Consider the following 18,479-nt stretch of genomic DNA (forward strand, 5'->3'; position numbering starts at 1 on the left):
ACCTCACATTTATCCAAATTATATTGCATCTGCCATTGATTTGCCTGCTCACCAACCTGTCCAGATCATGCTGAAGGACCTCTAGATCCTCGTTACAGTTCACCTTTCCACCCCCAACTTGGTATCACCTGCAAACTTTGAGAGGTTACATTTTGTTCCCTCATCCAAATTTTTAATATATACTGTGAATAGCTAGGGTCCTAGCACCGATTCCTGTGTCACCCCACTAGTTACTGCCTGCCAATTTGAAAATGACCCATTAATTCCTACCCAGTCTTTGCCAACCAGTTTTCTATCCATCTCAATACACTTCGCCCAATCCCACGTGCTTTAATCTTGCACAATAATCTCTCATGTGGGTCCTTGTCAAATGCTTTCTGAAAGTCCAAATATATCACATCGACTGACTCCCCTTGTCAATTCTACTAGTTACATTTTCATGGAATTCCGACAGATTTGTCAAGTATGGTTCCCCAGATGAAGCTGGAGAGAATAGAAATAGAGATGGTAACAAATTGCAGACGAATTTTCTTGTTTTACTTGAGCAGATGGCTCTTCAGCTTCCAGATCACCACAAATCTAACAACTAAACTAGATTCTGATAAATATATCCACTGTCTGGCCAATACGTGGCTTTTGTTTAACAAAACATGCTCTATTCTTTGCTACTTTAGGGGTGAGCAACAAATAGTGGCCTAGGACAATATACCTATACTCCTACTATGCTTCAACTTTAACACAATGCAATATTGTGTGGCTTTAAAAATGAAACCGCATCAAATCATCACATATCTGAACCTCATTCACCATATGTAGTAAGGATATTGCACAACTCTTAGATGAAGGCATCAAGAGTACAATGAAAAGCTAGTTGGGAGAGTAAATTTTGGGGAAGTCAAGATACAGTGTAATTCTTCTATAATGTGACGTTTGTGTTCTTGTGCAACCCTGCATTATAGAAAATTTGCGCTTTAGCAACAGTGCCTAAAGTGTTGGGGTTGTAATCTCATTACAGCCAACACACGCTTTAAAAGTTTGTGCTGTAGAAACAGTGTCCCCAATTAATCAATTGTGTTACAGCTAATTCGCGTTAACAAAACGCATGTTATAGCAGAATGACCTGTACTGTAAAAGTGTTATCAAGAAGTCTGTGGGAGGAAACCGGAGCACCCGGAGGAAACCCACGCAGACATGGGGAGAATGTGCAAACTCCACACAGTCAGTCGACTGAGGCGGGAATTGAACCCGGGTCTCTGGCGCTGTGAGGCAGCAGTGCTAACCACTGTGTCACTGTGCGTTGAATGTTTGTTATGCAACAAATCCAAAGCTAATTAACAATAAGTTCATTAATGCATTTTAGAAATGTCTATGTATGGTTGGAATAATTGAAACGTGTGTTTAGTAATGGTCAAGCTGTTTATAAAGAGTTGATGCTGGATCAGAAACTGCAAAATGCTTCTTCAGTTTCATGGTAATACGCTATTGCTCAGTCACAGGGCTGTTATGTTAATTGCGGTAGACATATCTTTCTTACTTAGAACCTCTTAAAAGCACATGCAGAAGGTTTCTGGTGTGATTAAATTTATCATACTACAAGCTGCAATTTGAAGTAACAGGCCCTTGGAGAAATAAATTAGCTGGTCAACTAATTTCCGTAGGGCTGGAAAATTTGCACCTTGAAAGATTATACTTTTAGCACATTCAAAGATGACACATCAATTCGGTGCCTGTATTTTCTAATTTTTTTTTGAGCAAGTATACAGATCAAGTTGTCTTGCAGCTTTTAGTTGTAGCACTTAATTGGTCATGACCGTGAAATCTGGCTTCCTGACATCATGAAGAATATACCTTGCAGTGTAATTGTACTGAAGGTTACATACGGCTAATATGGGCTCATGTTTGCCTGTATTTTCAATGAACTTGACTGTCAGATGGTGTCCCACTAAATTGTTATATCTCTATTGAAACAGATTATTTATAGTGCATATGGAAATTGAGGTTGAGTGTACAACTTGCAGCCTTCACCACTAGCAATTAAGGAGCTAGTGCTTTTGCATGTAGATAGCCTATAGTTTTATGAAATCCTTAAAGCTAGAAAATATGATTTAATTTCCAATTTATTTTGTTTTCTTACTTTCTTTTGTGAATGTGAGTGGTAAGCCTTGGGTGTATTACTTAAGCACCTTTTTTATATCAAGTCCTGAGAAAATTGGTCCAAACCATTATGCTGATTCTGTTCTGCACATCTTTTACATTTAACATAAGCTAAACTTTACAGCACAGAAACCATTTAAATAATTATGTACATGGTGACTGCTCAAAGCACTGTATCCTCTTCTGTTTTAAAGACCTATTTACATTTCCCTAAAAAGTAGAAGTGTACTGCATTTCTGTGGCAAAGTATTTCTAGCTCTAGTCATCATCTGTGTAAACATTTGTTGGTTTTGGTCTTTGCGACAGTTTTTAATTGTTGAGCTCTTGTCATTGACTCCTCCAATCAGAAAAAAGATTGTCTGTTTACCTGTTATCATTAATTTTAATAACTTCATTCTCTTCTTCGTTCTCTACTTTCTCTACTCTATCGAAAATAATTCCAGGTTAATTGTATAGTTTTTTTTTAGTCTATGCCATTATTCTAGTTTATCCATGATGTCTGAACACTAGAAAGGTCAAATGAGTAGAGATAGCCTAGATGAGGATATCCTAGGAATTTTTCAGGGCAATTTCTTAGAATAGCATGTTCTGGAGCTGACCAGACGGCATCTGTACTAGATCTGGTACAGGTTATTCTGCTATAATCGTGTGTTTCGTCAATACAAATTTGTTGCAATGCGACTGGTGAATTGGGGTTTCTAAAGCGCAAACTTTCAATAAGTGTGTTGGCTGGAACACGATTACATTGCCAACACTTTAAGCGCTGTTTTTAAAGTGATTTTTCTATAATGTGGGGTTGCACAAGAGCACAACCATTGCATTATAGAAGAACTGACTGTATCTTGCAAAGAGATAGGATTAATTGATGATCTTCTAGTGAAAACTTCCCTGTGTAGCAGTGACCATAATATGATTGAAATTTACATTCATCTTGAGACAGAGAGAACTGACAATGAGACTTTTGCTATTAACATTGAAAGAGCTGGTTGAAGTGAATTGGCAAGTAACGACATGGAACATAGCATTCTGCACATTCATTAGAAACAAGAGGATAACAAGGAAGAAGGTAGGATCACTCCGGAATAAAGGAGGGAACTTGTTCATGGAGACAAAGGATGTGGGTGAGAGCCTAAATGAGTATCTTGAGTCAGTATTCACCAGGAGAAGGATGTGGAGGGTAGTGAGATTTGTATGGAGTATGCCAATATGCTACAGCATTTTGAGATCAAGAAAGAAGTGGTATTGGGTCTCGAAGAGCATTTAGGTGGATAGTTCCCAAGGCCAGATGGTATCTACCGCAGGTTACTGAGAGGGGAAGAGAGGAGATTGCTGGGGCCTTGATCAAGACCTTTGTATAATAATTAGCCACTGGAGAGGTTCCACACAACTGATGAGTAACTAACGTTGTTCCTCTGTTCAAGAAGGGAAATAGGGATAATCCAGGAAACTGTAGACAAGTGAGTCTCACATGGATGGATGGATGGGAAGGTATTGGAGAGAATTCTTAGGGATAGGATTTATGCGCATTTGGAAAAGCATGGGTTAATTAGGGACACTCGGTGTGGCTTTGTGCAGGGCAGGTCGTAGTCAAAAGGTGTGGTGCTGGAAAAGAACAGCTGGTCAGGCAGCACCTGAGGAGCAGAAGAGTCAACGTTTTGAGCATAAGCTCTTCTTCGTTCCTGATGAAGAGCTTATGCTCGAACCGTTAACATTCCTGCTCCTTGGATGCTGCCTGACTGGCTGTGCTTCTCCACTACACCTTTTTGACTCTGATCTCCAGCATGTGCAGTCCTCACTTTCTCGTAGCAGGGCTGATCATGTCTTACTAACTTGTATAAATTTTTTGTGGCGGTGACAACGGTGATCGATGAGGATGGAGCAGTGGATGTTTTCTACATGGATTTCAGTAAAGCTTTCGACAAGGTCACTCATGATAGGCTCATCCAGAAGATGCAGATGCTTAGGATCCATGGTGACTTGGCCATAAAAGGCAGAGGGTCGTGGATGGAAGATTGTTTTTTCAGGCTGGAGGTCCGTGACTATTGTGTTCTGCAAGGATCTTTACTAGAACCTCTGATATTTGTGATATGGATGAAAATGTAGCTGGGTGGATTAGTAAGTTTGTAGATGATGCCAAGATCGGGGGAGTTGTGAACAATGTAGAAGGTTGTCACAGGATACAGCGGGATACAGATCAGTTGTGGATATGGGCGGAAAAATGGCAGATGGAGTTTAATGCCAGTAATTGTGAGGTGCTGCACTTTGGGAGATCAAACATTAAGGAAAAGTATACAGTTAATGGCAGGACCCTGAACAGCATTGATGTACAAGGGACCTTGGGGTTCAAGTCCATAGCTCCCTGAAAGTGGCTACTCAAGTAACTAGGGTGGTAAAGAGGGTGTATGGCATGCTTGCCTTTTATTGTTTGGGGAATTCAGTACAAGAGTCAGTATGTTATGTTGCACCTTTATAAGACTTTGGTTAGGTAAGTATTGCATTCAATTCTGGTCGTCACATTACAGGAAGGATGTGGAGGCTTTGCAGAAAAGGCTTCCTGAATTGGACAGTATGAACTATAAGGAGAGGCTTGAAAAATTTGAGTTGTTCTCTCTGGAGTGGCGGAGGCTGAGGGGAGACTTGAAAATTCTATAAAATTGAGGTGCACAGACAGGGCTGATGGTCAGAATCTTTTTCCCAGAATTGAAATGTCTAAAACTAGGGTGCATACATTTAATGTGAGAGGGAGAAAGTTCAAAGGAGATGTGAGGGGCAAGTTTTTTACACAGAGTGGTAGGAGTCTGGAACGTACTGCCAGGGGTGGTGGTGGTGGAAGCAGAAACGATAGGGGTATTTAAGGGACTTTTAGATAAGCATATGAATACGCAAGGAGTTCAGGGATACGGATCAAGGGCTGGCAGAAGGGATTAGTTTAATCTAGTAGCATTGTGTGCTGAAGGGCCTGTTTTTGTGCTGTACGGTTCTATATTCTAGGAACGGGAATATATTTGGTAATATGCCACATCAAAGGTTACTGCAGAAAATTAAAATTCGTCATGTAGGGGGTAGACATTGGTGTGGAAAGAATGTTGGCTGGCTAACAAAGCAGAGAATGTGCATAGGTGGGTCATTTTCTGGTTGGCGAAATGTAACAGCTGATGTGCCACAGGGTTTGGTGCTGGGCCCTTAACCTTCTACAATTTACAAAAGTGAATTGGATGAAGATATGGAAGGTGTGGTTGCCAAATTTGCTGATGACACAGATACGCAGAAATGTAAGTTGTGATGTGGCTGCAAGGAGGCTGCAAAAAGATTTGGATAGGCTAAGTGCGTGGTCAAAGAAGTGGTAAAAGGTATATACTGTAGAAAAATGTGTAATTGTTCATTTTGGCAAGAAGAATAAAATGAAGCATATTATCTAAATGGTGTAGAGCACTGAGATGCAAAATGATCTACATCTCCTAGTGTACGAATCATAAAAGATTCGTACTCTGGTGAAGCAAGTAATTAGGAAGGCTGATATAATATATTCTGTTCTCCTCAAAATAACTGTTGATAAAAATAATGGGGGTTATGCTTCAGTTATACAGGACATTGGTGAGACATCTGGAGTACTGTAGACAGTATAGGTTGCTTTTCCTAAGGTAGATGCAAATGCATGGGAAGCAGGTCAAAGGAGGTTTACCAGACTAATACCTGGCAATTAATGTGTTGTCTTGTTGAGGAAAGGTTGTACAGGCTAGGCTTGTACATGCTAGAGATTAGAAGAGTAGGAGGAAATCTGATGAAAGCATAAGATCCTCAGGGGTCTTGACAGGGTAAATGGAGGTAATGCTTCCTCTTCTGAGGGATTCTAGAATTGAGGGTCACTGTTTAAAACTGATTTTTTTTCTCTCTGAGAGCTTTGGAGCTCTCTTGCTGAAATATTGGTGAAAATAAAGTCATAGAGATGTACAGCATGTCCAACCTGTCCATGCCGACCAGATGTCCCACCCCAATCTAGTCCCACCTGGCAGCACCCGGCCCATATCCTCCAAACCCTTCCTATTCATATACCCATCCAAATGCCTCTTAAATGTTGCAATTGTACCAGCCTCCACCACTTCCTCTGGCAGCTCATTCCATACCCATACCATCCTCTGTGTGAAAAAGTTGCTCATTATGTCCCTTTTATATCTTTCCCCTCTCACCCTAAACCTATGCCCTTTAGTTCTGGATTCCCCGACCCCAGGGAAAAGACTGAAATATTTTTAAGACTGATAGTTGGATTCTGTTCAGGGAATGATGGGTTATCTGGGGTAATGTGGATTTGAAGTTACAAATGAAAACAAGGTTTTGGAGAAATTCAGCAGGTCTGGCAACGTCTGTGGAGAGAAAATGGCAATATTATTTAAAGACTAATATGACTTCTTCAAAGAAGAGTAAACCTCCTGCTTAATTTAAACCAGCAACACAAAAAAGATTTATCCTATGCAGTAATCTGTGAAACTTCAAGAAGCCAAGAACTATTTAAAGTACAAATTAACAACTTTATTTCTTTAAAGTATACCAGAGAATATTTAACTAACAACTATTTACAGCTCCTTCCTCCAACCTATCTTTTACTTTCCCTTCTATAATACTAGTCTGATAAACCCCCATTAAGATTTATCAAAAATTCAAATTTTCAAAACCAACCAGATGTCGAACCTTTTGTTTATATCTTCTTCGGTCTTCTTTTCTTCTTAGGGATTTCCATTTCACAGGTTACTGATTTGATAAAGGTACCTTTTCGAGAGCTAGTCTCCGGGCAGTCTGCAGATGCTGGTGGCTTGGCAGTTCTCCTCCCACCTGTTCAGTTTTCCCCGGTCTTATACCCCCAAAGCCTCAGATTGTGTCATTGACTTTTAAGATTGTCAATACACTAAATTCAAGCTTGATTGGAGTCTGGTATTTTTCGAGGTATAATTTAAACTGATTGGCCTAATTTGAATTTGTTTTGTCGTCTCCAGGCGACCAGCTAATTGAGTTGTTTGACCAGATGTTACATTATATCTTGTTCAGAACATTTGATGCTGTGTCAGGTAGTTCTGCTAGCTTTTAACTCTCTTAATGGTACAGTACACCCACATCTTCAGAACAAGAGTGAAAGGTTAGCTCCCCTCCTCTTTCCATATATGCTGCCAGATCTGCTGAGTTGTTCTAGCCTGTCTGCTTTCTGGTTTTCTGAAGCAGTATTTTGCTTTTACTTGATTTACAATCAGATCACCATGAACTTATTGAGTGGCAGATCAAGCTGGAAGGGTCAAATGGTTGCCTCCTGCTTATTGTGTCGCTATTCCTACTTGCCAGTGATGTTAGAGGCAAAGGAGAATTTGGAAGTCTGTTGACTCAATTAGAAGCTTAAATATATACAATGAGTTCAAAACATTCCCAAATTCAAGACATGAATTTTTCTAAACTACCCTGATGGGATTTGTTTTTCTTCATTACAAACATATACAAACAGTGGCTGCTTCCACGCTGGAGGGGATCTATGAAATATAGCAGAACAAGGAAAGAAAATATAACGCCACAATCGAGAAGGGAACATTTAATGAACTTGTGTTCGGCTGGCACATGTTGAATTGTATTAGCTTTATTGTCACATGTACTCAGATGAGTACAGAGAAACGTTTACAAGTCACGGCTTACAGTACCATCTTAGGTACAAATTCTTAAGGGAAAAGTAGAAAAACTAAGAAATAAAATGTCTCGTATTACAGACTTAGAAAAATACAAATAATAAATTAGAAAACTAAAAAAAATTTTAAAAGTTGAGAATAATGGTCCTTCACTGTTAATATACTAAAGGGGGAAAAAGAGGAATTTTTTAAAAAGGAGAATTTTAAGACGAAGTCCACATAGTCCATTTCAGGAGGCCTCTGGGTTCAGAACTCACCCATGCCCCGCCCCCCCCCTGGAATCCTGGGCTGGATCCACCATAATGCTGAAAGAAAAAGCTGCACGGAGTTACAGACCAACCAAAGCTGTCAAAAGGAGGCCCAGACTGACCCTGATGAAAACAGCTACCGAAGCTGCCAATTAAAGAGTGCTGCTCACTTTTGGAGGAACAGTCAAAATACATGAGGATGATGGTGGGCCATAAATACCTCTCTGCAGATGGGTAGGCACTGGAACCAGGCAGAACTGCAATCAAAACTTGAGGAATTGGAAAGGCAAGACCAAGAGTGTCCAACTGTCAATGCTAAATAAACCAGAGCTGAAAAGAGAATTGGTGAACTAGAATAGAAACTTTGAAAAGAACATCAGCGTAAACTTATACAAGATAACACAGCTTAGCTTCAGACACCTGGAGTAGGAATGAACAGAACACTTACGGAATTGTGCTCTGTAAAGAAGGACAAGAAAATCAAGAGGAAAGACCTAGTGCATAATGAAAAGAGAAAACTGTTGCTTGCCTCATGTTTGGTCAGGCCATACAGAATTTTTCATTCGTTGCTTGCATATCCATTAGTTCCAGTAAGTCTGTCACAACAAATGTACACAATGGTTTCCATCTGATAGAGTTATAGAGATTCGCAGCACAGAAACAGACCCTTCAGTCCAACCCGTCCATGCTGACCAGATATTCCAACCCAATCTAGTCCCACCTACCAGCACCAAACCCTTCCTATTCATAAACTCATCCAGATGCCTTTTAGATGTTGCAATTGTACCAGCCTCCACCACTTCCTCTGGCAGCTTATTCCATACATGTACCACCTTCTGTATGAAAAAGTTGCCCCTTAGGTCTCTTTTATATCTTTCCCCTCTCACCCAAAACCTCTGCCCTCTAGTTCTGGACTCCCCCACCCTAGGGAAAAGACCTTGTCTATTTACCATATCCATACCCCTCATGATTTTATAAACCTCCATAAGGTCACCACTCAGCCTCCGACGCTCCAAGGAAAACAGCCACAGCCTATTCAACCTCTCCCTTTTGCTCAAATCCTCCAACCCTGGCAACATCCTTTGTAAATCTTTTCTGAACCCTTTCAAGTTTCACAACATCCTTCCGATAGGAAGGAGACCAGAATTGCACACAGCATTCCAAAAGTGGCCTAACCAATGTCCTGTAAAGCCGCAACATGACCTCCCAACTCCTGTACTCAATACTCTGACACTATAACATAATGACATTTGATGGAAGACAGAAACTTCCTGTTCAAAGGACTCTTAAGAATCCATGAAAAGTAACTTGTGATACCGACAGAGTGAGGAATGGGGATCACAATTTGCATCCTGTTCCATGTCCTCTTCACCTGCTGAGCTTTCTAAGCTTCTCGACATTGCAGGATGCGCACAGCCAAATGAGTTTTGTGAGCATTAAGATCTGTTAAAACAAATAGAAGCTGCTGAAAATATTGATGTCTGTGAAGATTTAGAATGTGAAGTTGACTGTCCAGTAAAACAACTGGAGAAGAATAGAGTGGAATAAATTGCTGAACTCCAAAAAGCACCAGGGCAGTGTTGAGAAATTGAAGGTGAAAGCAAAAAAAAAAGTATTGAGGGAGATACTCAATATTGGCACGAAAGGAACAAACACGATCTCTGGATGAAATGAAGGAAGTGTCAGCTGCACCCAAGGGATGGTCTTGTTGAGAGAGAGAGAGATTTAAGATTGTCATCAACCTTTGTATATGTGTTATTTAATATTTCATATTCAAATTAAAAACCCACTTGGTCAAAAAAAAATGCGTGGCACAATGGCTCTGTGGTTAACACTGCTAGCCCTAACCCGAACCCTGTTCCCTCACAGCACCTGGGACCCGGGTCGATTCCAGCCTTGGGTTACTGTGTTTAATGGGAGTTTGCACCGGAGCTCTAGCTTCCTCCTGCAGTGTAAAGATGTGCAGTTTAGGTGGATTGGCCACGCCAAATTGCCCCAGAGTATTTGGGTTAGGTGGGTTAGCCAGGATAAAGGCATGGTTGCAGAGATAGGGTGGCGGGCTGGGTCTAGGTAGGATGTTCTTCGCAGGGTCGGTGCAGACTCGATGGCCTCTTGCTGCACTTTACGGATTCTATGATTCATTCTGAGAGTTGGTGGCCAATGCTCCCATCTAGTGGCCCAATTACAAGTTATCATTGTCCATGAGGGTAATGCACAATAACTGTGGGTGAGATCTGTCCATTGTTTTGTGAATGTGCCAATTCTCACTCGTTTCAAGTTACTTACATTTGCAAAATACCAAATGGTTTATTTACTAAAAAGAAAATGCAGTTACAAGTAGCAGGTTACAGGTAACAAGTAACTGGTGAATGCTGTATCGTTGTATTTTGTTCAGGCGCCCTTCTAATTTTATACTCGATCCATTGGGTTATGTTTGCTCTTACAGCAGCAGAACTGCAAAATCAGAAAGTGACAAATCTCAAAAACAGCACTAAAGGGCTGGACTGAATATTGAAAATATAAATGATACCAAAAACATGCAGGAGCTGCTTAAAGAAAACCATGAACTAGGAATGTCATGACAAGCTGTATGCTTCTTCAAACGTATATGTATGTATTATTTCTGTTTAGATACAATGCCTCTCTCCAGAACCTTAGGCCACTTACACAGGTTTCTCGGGGCTCAAGCTGGAACAGAGTTCAGGGGAAAAGAGCTAAGAAGCCAATGAATATCAACTCTGGTAAAGACTTCTCTTTTTAATACATTCTTTGATTGTGGTGGAAGAGGAGATTTGTGATTTACGATATGACATTAACAAAACAATGCTTAAATTTGTTTTACAAACTGATATATATTAACTTGCTATTTATTTTATATATATCCATTTATAGTTTTATATTGTGATCATCAATACAAATGCAAGTCGATGATATGTCGTTTCTGATATGTAACATTTCACTGTTACAAGGGTTCAGACTTGAATAACAACACTGGCAAAGTTGTAGGATTACAAAGTTCTCAAACTACACTTCAAAAGTATTGAATATGAATAGCATATTGATTGCTGATGGACGTTATGCAGGATCCTTCAATGAGTGATAAAACTTGTGAACTGATTGCTTTCAATTTTGTGAATATCCACAGAAACTGAATCCTCTCAATCTCTAGTTTGTCTGGTACCCTTTTAAACTATAAGACACCTGGCCTCTTGTATCTATTTCCATCTTTAAAGTTAAACGATGAGATTAAAATTTTATGCATCTGGTTTCCAAATCATACCTAAAAAGTAGAATTGTCCACCAAATCCTTAGCCTTGTCTCTCAATCTTTACTCCACAGAAGAAAAGGTTCTGGTATCTTTCACCTCAGCTGTAAATCTTTAATTCACAGAAAATGGACACTCCCTCCCAATTGCCCGCCTTAAACTTAACAAGAAGTCTAAAAGGGTGACGTTCTCTAACCAGACTCTTAATACTTTAGTCCTGTTCACAGGTGGTGTACTGTTGGACCAAACAGTCCAAATGATACCAAAAACATGCAGGAGCTGCTTAAAGAAAACCATGAACTAGGAATGTCATGACAGGGAAAAGCAGAACTACTTATGTGTTGTCCTCCTTTTGGCTGCACAATGAAAAATAAAACAATGTCATCCCTCTCTGGACATGGGTTCAGAAACTGTGGTGATCAGAAATAAGTTACTACGTGCATGGTCAGTTCAATGTCATGTGAATGGCAATGCTACCCCCAATGGACAGAGTTCCTATGAACTGTTTCAAAATGCCTCTTTTGACTGTTATAAGACGTTCAATGTTCCACAGGCTTGATGGACATTGCAGCTGTGTTCCTTACACTGCGTCAAAGTTCTCACATCTTTCAGTTTGAAGATAAAAGTACTTTCAAAGTTCTTCCCACAGGTTTATTGATAACCCTAGCTCTGATAACTAAAGGTTTCTTTGTCATTTTATTTCCCTTTGTCATCTTTTGCAACATTCTACACTGAAGTGAATTGACCATTTTACAGGCATTTCAGTCTGGGCTACAGGTATCACCTAGAACACCAAGTGATTCTGTTGTGCCATGCTATCATACACTCAGTCCAAAATACTGTACATAAAAGAATTGTGTATTTCACTTGACAGAAGCTGACTTCAAGGGAGTGAAGAATTCAAGTAGTTTTGTAAATAAACCAAATCGATTACAGTCAAGCCTCCCGCCACGTCTGCAACAAACAATGGGTGCCAGGCAGCAGTGCTCCACACAGCAGTCCCCAGGTCAACAACCCAAAAAATCATCAGCTGAGTATGTAGGACGAGACGAAGACTTTCCCAAACTCTCAAAGTGAGTATTGGGGAATCTCCTGTTTCGCTAGTTGTTTGGGTTTCACTGTACATAACAAGGAGCTTTAGTGGGAGTAGTGCATTTGATACCATCTAAATGGATCTTAGTGAGACTTTTGATATGGTCCCATGTGCAGATTAATCATGAAAAGTTGGACCTTGGGATCCAAGGCAAAGTGGTATTCTGGATTTAAAATTAGCTCAAAGGTGGGAAGCAAAATGTAATGATTGATGAAAATTGTGTGATGTGAACTCTGTTTCCATTCAGGCTATACACCAGTATGAGGACTCTTGCTTTTTGTGATGAGTGTCAATGTTTTGAACTTGAATGTAGTAGGGCATGATCAACAAGTTTAAATTCAATATAAACGTTTAATGTGGTTGATGATGAAAAAGGAACTTGCACACTGCAAGATATCAGTGGACTAGGCATGTGGTTGTAACAATGGCAATGAGATTTGGTCTGGAAAAAGCCAAGTAATATGGAAGCCAAAAAGGAATAGACAATGTATGGTATAATGCTGAGAAGTGTAGAGTAACAGAGAATAATTAGAGAATATATCCTTAAGTCCTTGAACATGGCTGGACAATGGATAAGTTTGTTAAGATAACATGCAGAATGCTTGCCTTTATTGGGTGAGACTAAAATTTGGGTGGTTATGTTGGAACTTTATAAATGACCAGTTAGGCTACATCAATACAAATGCAAGTCGATGATATGTAGTTTCTGATATGTAACATTTCACTGTTACAAGGGATTGTATAGTTCTAACATGTTATAGGAAGGATTGTTTTTGCACTGGACAAGATAAATAGGGAATGTATGAGAACGTTATCTGGATGGGAGAATTTGAGGAAAGATTGGAGAAGCTAGAGTTGTTTCTTGAAAGAGAGAAAGCTGAGGGGATAAAATCTACTTAAAGTGCATAAAATTGAGGGATCTGGATTGAATGGTTAGGAAGGCTGTATTTATCTTGGTTGAGTTGATAACGAGGAGTATAGATTTAAGAGGTTTAGAGAGAATTCAAGGGAAAGTATCCAGAAAATCTGGAACTCACTGCTTGAAAGAAAGAAGATGGAATTAGGAAGGATAAGTCGTCATCTGGTGTGGTATGACCACCATCCTGTAAATACGATCCGTTGGGATTGTGAAAACACAGGCTCAAAACTTTCCATTGGTCTGGTCGTTTGACTTATTTCACATTTCCCTCTCTCATTAGTTTGTTAGTGCAGAACTTGAGTAGTGCTGAAAAATGACACATTTTTTGAAACTTTGCATTTTGGACAATATGCAATAAATGCCAGTGTAAATAAAACACATCTTTTTACACTGAAAGTGGATAAGGCACTTTGAGGAAAATACTGACTGGTTGGAAAGCGGACTCCTGGGTAGAGATGTTGCTATGAAGAATACACCAGTTATTTTTTAATTGACTGACAGTAAACCGCTGAGCCTTGTTTAAATTTAAACCATCAGTTTGACTCTGATTAATTAAGGCATTGCTGAAAAATGTGTCGCTGGAAAAGCGCAGCAGGTCAGGCAGCATCCAAGGAGCAGGAGAATCGACGTTTCGGGCATAAGCCCTTCTTCAGGAATGAAGAGGGTGTGTCAAGCAGGTGGGCAGAGGAGATGACCTGGGGATTGCAGTGAGAGAGGAACTCGCTGAGATCCTTGTAGAGGGGCGAGGAGAGCTTCTTCAAGCAAGGTATCCTTGCAAGAGGATTCACAGTAGGTTAAAATCAACTAGGAGAAAGTGAGGACTGCAGATGCTGGAGACCAGGAGAATTAAGGCATTACCTTGAAAAATAAGTTTGAGAATGGCAATGACCTATTTTGTTGAGTTTAAACAGGCACAATGTATATATATGCTCTTTTGGTGTGCAAAGAGTGCTTATTGTATAAAAATATATTAAACCAGAAAGGTTTCAAATCTTCGAGTGTGTGCAAATGTGGCACATTGTGAGTGTGACTGACTATTTAAATTCTTAGTGTAATTGAATTATATAGAAAATGCTGTCCAATGACGGAATCACGTCAGTGTATAGCGGACAGTGGTTTGGGCTTTGTAAGCACATACTGTTTGGGTACAGTTATTACTTCTGCTTGTTGCAAACAACTTGAAGGTATATGTGATGGTGAGATGCTGTTTTGTATTGATTTTAAGCATCAGCAAGATGAGTGGTATTTATTATGATCAGCATGCTGCCATTAAGCCAAAACAACAGTCTGCCAATCGCAAAAATGAGTAAATGCAGTGGATGAAATTTGGGGCCAGTAGTCATGTTGAGGTGTGTAGACCGTATGTCTTAATTACAGGTGGATTGACCAAACCGCGTATCCCTGGGCAGGTCACCCTGCTTCCCAAATGACAGTGGTTCTGCTTCAGCCTCTGCATGAGCTGTTTTGTTTTTGACGTGCGCTGCAACTCCTGGATTTCAGCATAAATAGCCTCCCAAAATGTTGCAGTGCTGTTGCAGCCTTTAATAAGACCATAAAAAAATAGGAGCAGGAGGAAGCCATCTGACCCATTGAGCCTTCTCGGCCATTCAGTAAGATCTTTTCGTGGACCCAGCTCCATGTATGTACCCGCTCACCATAACCCTTAATTCCTTTACTGTTCAAAACTCTTATCTGTCTTTGCCTTAAAAATATTTGGTGAGGTACCCTCAACTGTTCTAATTGGCAGAAAATTCCACAGATTCACAATCATTTGGCTGAAGAAGTTGCTAATGAACTCAGTCCTAAATCTGTTCCACCTTATTTTGAGGCTATGCCCCACTAGTTCTAGTTTCACCTGCCAGTGGAAACAGCCTCCCTGTTTCCATCCTATCTATTCCTTTCATATATTTTATATATTTCTGTAAGTTTCTTTAATAGGTGTGAATTTTGTGGCATTCACCATTAATAGAGCCAAAGGATCCAAAGTAATTTGCGGGAAAATACCAGAAGAAAATTACTATAAAAGCTACCAGGTTGTTTTAAAACTTGAAGTTTTTCACCAGCATCCTTCAGGAGGGAAGGAAAAACTGCTACCTGGTCAAGCCAACGCATTACTAGTTCAATAAAGTTAGCTTCTTAATTGACTACTCAGCTGCATTGCTGAAAGGCTATGACCAAGTGACTGCAGCAGACTATCAACACTGTAACAAATGAATTAGGAATAGTCTGTAATTACAATCTCACCTGTGTCTCCTAAATCCTGAAAATAAAGACAACTAAGATGACCTTGGACATTCTCAATGTAATTTGCAATGGACGCAACTCTCTAGTGGAAAATTAGCTGTATATATTCAAACTCCGTTCTTCCTGTTTCTCATTCAGATGCACACAAGTACAGTTTGGTTTAATCTGCAATGCAGGGCTGGAGTAGGCAAAGTCCAGCCGTAGTGTGTCAGGTGTTAACTGACAATTTCATCTTCAAAGTGAAGAATGGATTTCTCATTGATCTTATTTATTTATTTTTTGAATAATTTGGCATATGTTATGTTCATGCATTACAAATTACTCATGGTCAGTTTTCAGAAATTATGATCCTCAAGTCCATTTGCAGTTCCTCCACTATTTAATACATTGCATAGAAGGCTTAAAGATCCATGATGTGGAATTTCATACCCATCTGAGCACAGCTCCTGACTATCAATAAGATTCCAATTTGCAGTCAACAGTGGAGCAGCAATACTTGAAGTGAAGTGTGAGCAATCTAATGTGATGGTCACAAAGCAATTTCCAGCACTCCAAACAAAGAATCAGTGTGGTTTTACTGTTGGGACCATAGACTTTGCTTTCCTTCTCTTTGTCTCCCCCAATATTTTAACCAATGAAGTGCCTGGGAGGGGTTGTGATGAACATGCTATGGTGTACAATTTAGTTTGTAGGTGTAATAGCAGAGAAGGAGTTCACTTATCTTAAGTCCATGCGAGCTCCTTGTAGAGTAGTCCTGTCAGTCTCATTCTTTCACTCTATCTGTGAAATCCTGCAAGTTTATTTCTTCCCCATCCCTATCCAACTTCCTTTTGAAATTTTGCATTGTTTTCTATTTCCACTAGCCTGATGCCAGCAAGTGTCAGTTAATTGCGTCTCCGTGTAACAAAAAAAAAGTTCTGTATCTCTTGTGCAAAACTTTGAGTCTGTGTCTTTCAGTTCTTGCATCATCAGCTGAGAAAGCAAGTCAGGACTTGTATTTATATCAGGATTTTTAAGACTCTTTGAAATCTCAGAGCTCCATGAGCTATTAAGTACATCTAGAAGCATAGTCACTGCTTAATGCAGAAAATGCAATATCCAACTTGCTCACACCATGCTCTCACATAAGGAGAAAGTTGAAGCCAATTAGCTTTTTAAAATTCACCCTTTTGAAATGTCTCTAGAATCTGAAACATCAAAGATTAGACTGTCAAGCTGCAAGTCTAATTTGTGAGCTCTCCCTGGGTGTGTGTTCAGCTGGAACTTATTTAAGTGAAGGATTGTTGTGCTCATCTGTCTACTGAGAGTTCATTGTATTTTGTTTGTGCTATGATCCACAGTCCCCTAAAGTGTTTTCTCTCCCTGCTGCAGTGCAATTTTCTTGATCCATTTTTTTCCAGAACACAAGAATAAAATTAAGTCCAACGAAATTAAAACAAATGATTTGTTTAACTATCTGATTTGTAGAAAGCATGATCGAGACTTGGAATCGAACTACACAAATTCAGAATGTCAACACCTTGCTCCTTCAGTGAAGGTGGAACCAGAAGCTAATGAGGCTCAAGCCCCAGACAAAATGCATCAGAGAGCTGAGCAACCCTTTCCTGCACTGAATGTGAGTACGTTGTGTACATTTTATTTAGTTTTATGTTACTGGGATTTCAGTGTCTGTGGGTCTTTAATGTACTTGATGAGACTTAATACACTTGATGAGAAAACTGCATAATGACAGATTCCAACCTTCCAAGATTCTATTTGGAGATTGGTGAGTGCTCTTTAATTTGATAATTTTTTTTAAGGGAACAAAGCAATGTCATTACACCATTAAAATGTTACATTGAGGAAAATATATCGGTTATCAATAACCAAACAGTATAACTGTATAAAATCAGTTTCTAGCTATAGAGAATAGGAAGAGTTTAATGATGTGTTGGAGGGATTTGGGGGTCAGAGAATGCAGAGCAAGATAAAGGGACGAAACATATTTGGGATTAGAAGACTAAGGAGAAATACATCAAGACTATAAAACATGGACGTGTTTCTGTAATGGAGAAACATTTGGAAAGAGTGTAATTATTCAAAGAAGGTTGCATAAAATGAGTCCTGATGAAAGAAGATTGATAAACACCAGACTCATTGTGTCATGACTTTGTCCTGCAATCCTATTCCAACATTTTTTTTTCAAAGATGCTAGATAAATGATGTAGTTATTAATTAAGCTAAGTAATTTTGAGTGAAGTACAGTTATGTGCTAATTGTAATTTCTTTTCTCTGATCATGGTGGCAGTAGATTGCTGAAACATGTAAGAGTCCATAAGATTAACTAAGCTTATTAATAATGTCACTGTTCTTCAAAGATACTATTTATATTATGAAATATTTTAGCCCTCCTTGACCAAATCCACACTACATGGAGTACAATACGGATAAGCAGTTCAGAGGTTAATCTTGTCTAAGCAAGATTCCACCCTCCTACTCCACCATTGGACAGATCTTTAGAACTAATCATCCTCCAAAACATTTTTAAAATTGGATTGGCATCAAGGAATGACCAGTGTGTATGTGAGCATCACATGACCTGTTAAAGGTCCAAGTAGACACTCTTTCACTGATCTCTGGCAGTCAGTAGGAAGAGTAGTAGAGGCATAACATTAACCATACTTTTTATATATTGTCAGTGTCCTAAGAGGTCCTAAAGCTCTTAAAAATTAAGTGAAGCAAAACAACAGCATTAACAGTGAAAGAATCTATATCCTATAGTCATATTATAGCCCAAACTTAAAACTGTGTGCATTTGTGTATGAGAGAGAGTGCTTCAGAAAGAACAATGACACTTTTCCATGATGTTGAGCATTGGATTATTATTGCCTTAGTTCTTACCATCTTAGAAATGGAG

The 18,479-nt window shown here is 39.5% G+C and overlaps 1 protein-coding gene and 1 pseudogene across 1 annotated transcript in view; both read left to right on the top strand.

Moving 5' to 3' along the window:
• Nucleotides 1–18,479, top strand: part of otud4 (OTU deubiquitinase 4) — a 109,448-nt gene that overhangs the window by 72,837 nt on the left and 18,132 nt on the right. Inside the window, exons 12-14 of the mRNA XM_072571168.1 lie at nucleotides 10,694–10,803; nucleotides 12,202–12,400; nucleotides 17,051–17,198. Coding sequence (XP_072427269.1) covers nucleotides 10,694–10,803; nucleotides 12,202–12,400; nucleotides 17,051–17,198 — 457 coding nt within the window. The remainder of the gene's footprint in view (nucleotides 1–10,693; nucleotides 10,804–12,201; nucleotides 12,401–17,050; nucleotides 17,199–18,479) is intronic.
• On the top strand, nucleotides 9,297–9,774 carry LOC140482491 (centrosomal protein cep57l1-like; annotated as a pseudogene).

Source organism: Chiloscyllium punctatum, chromosome 1 (assembly GCF_047496795.1).
Source record: "Chiloscyllium punctatum isolate Juve2018m chromosome 1, sChiPun1.3, whole genome shotgun sequence".
Classification (NCBI taxonomy): domain Eukaryota; kingdom Metazoa; phylum Chordata; class Chondrichthyes; order Orectolobiformes; family Hemiscylliidae; genus Chiloscyllium; species Chiloscyllium punctatum.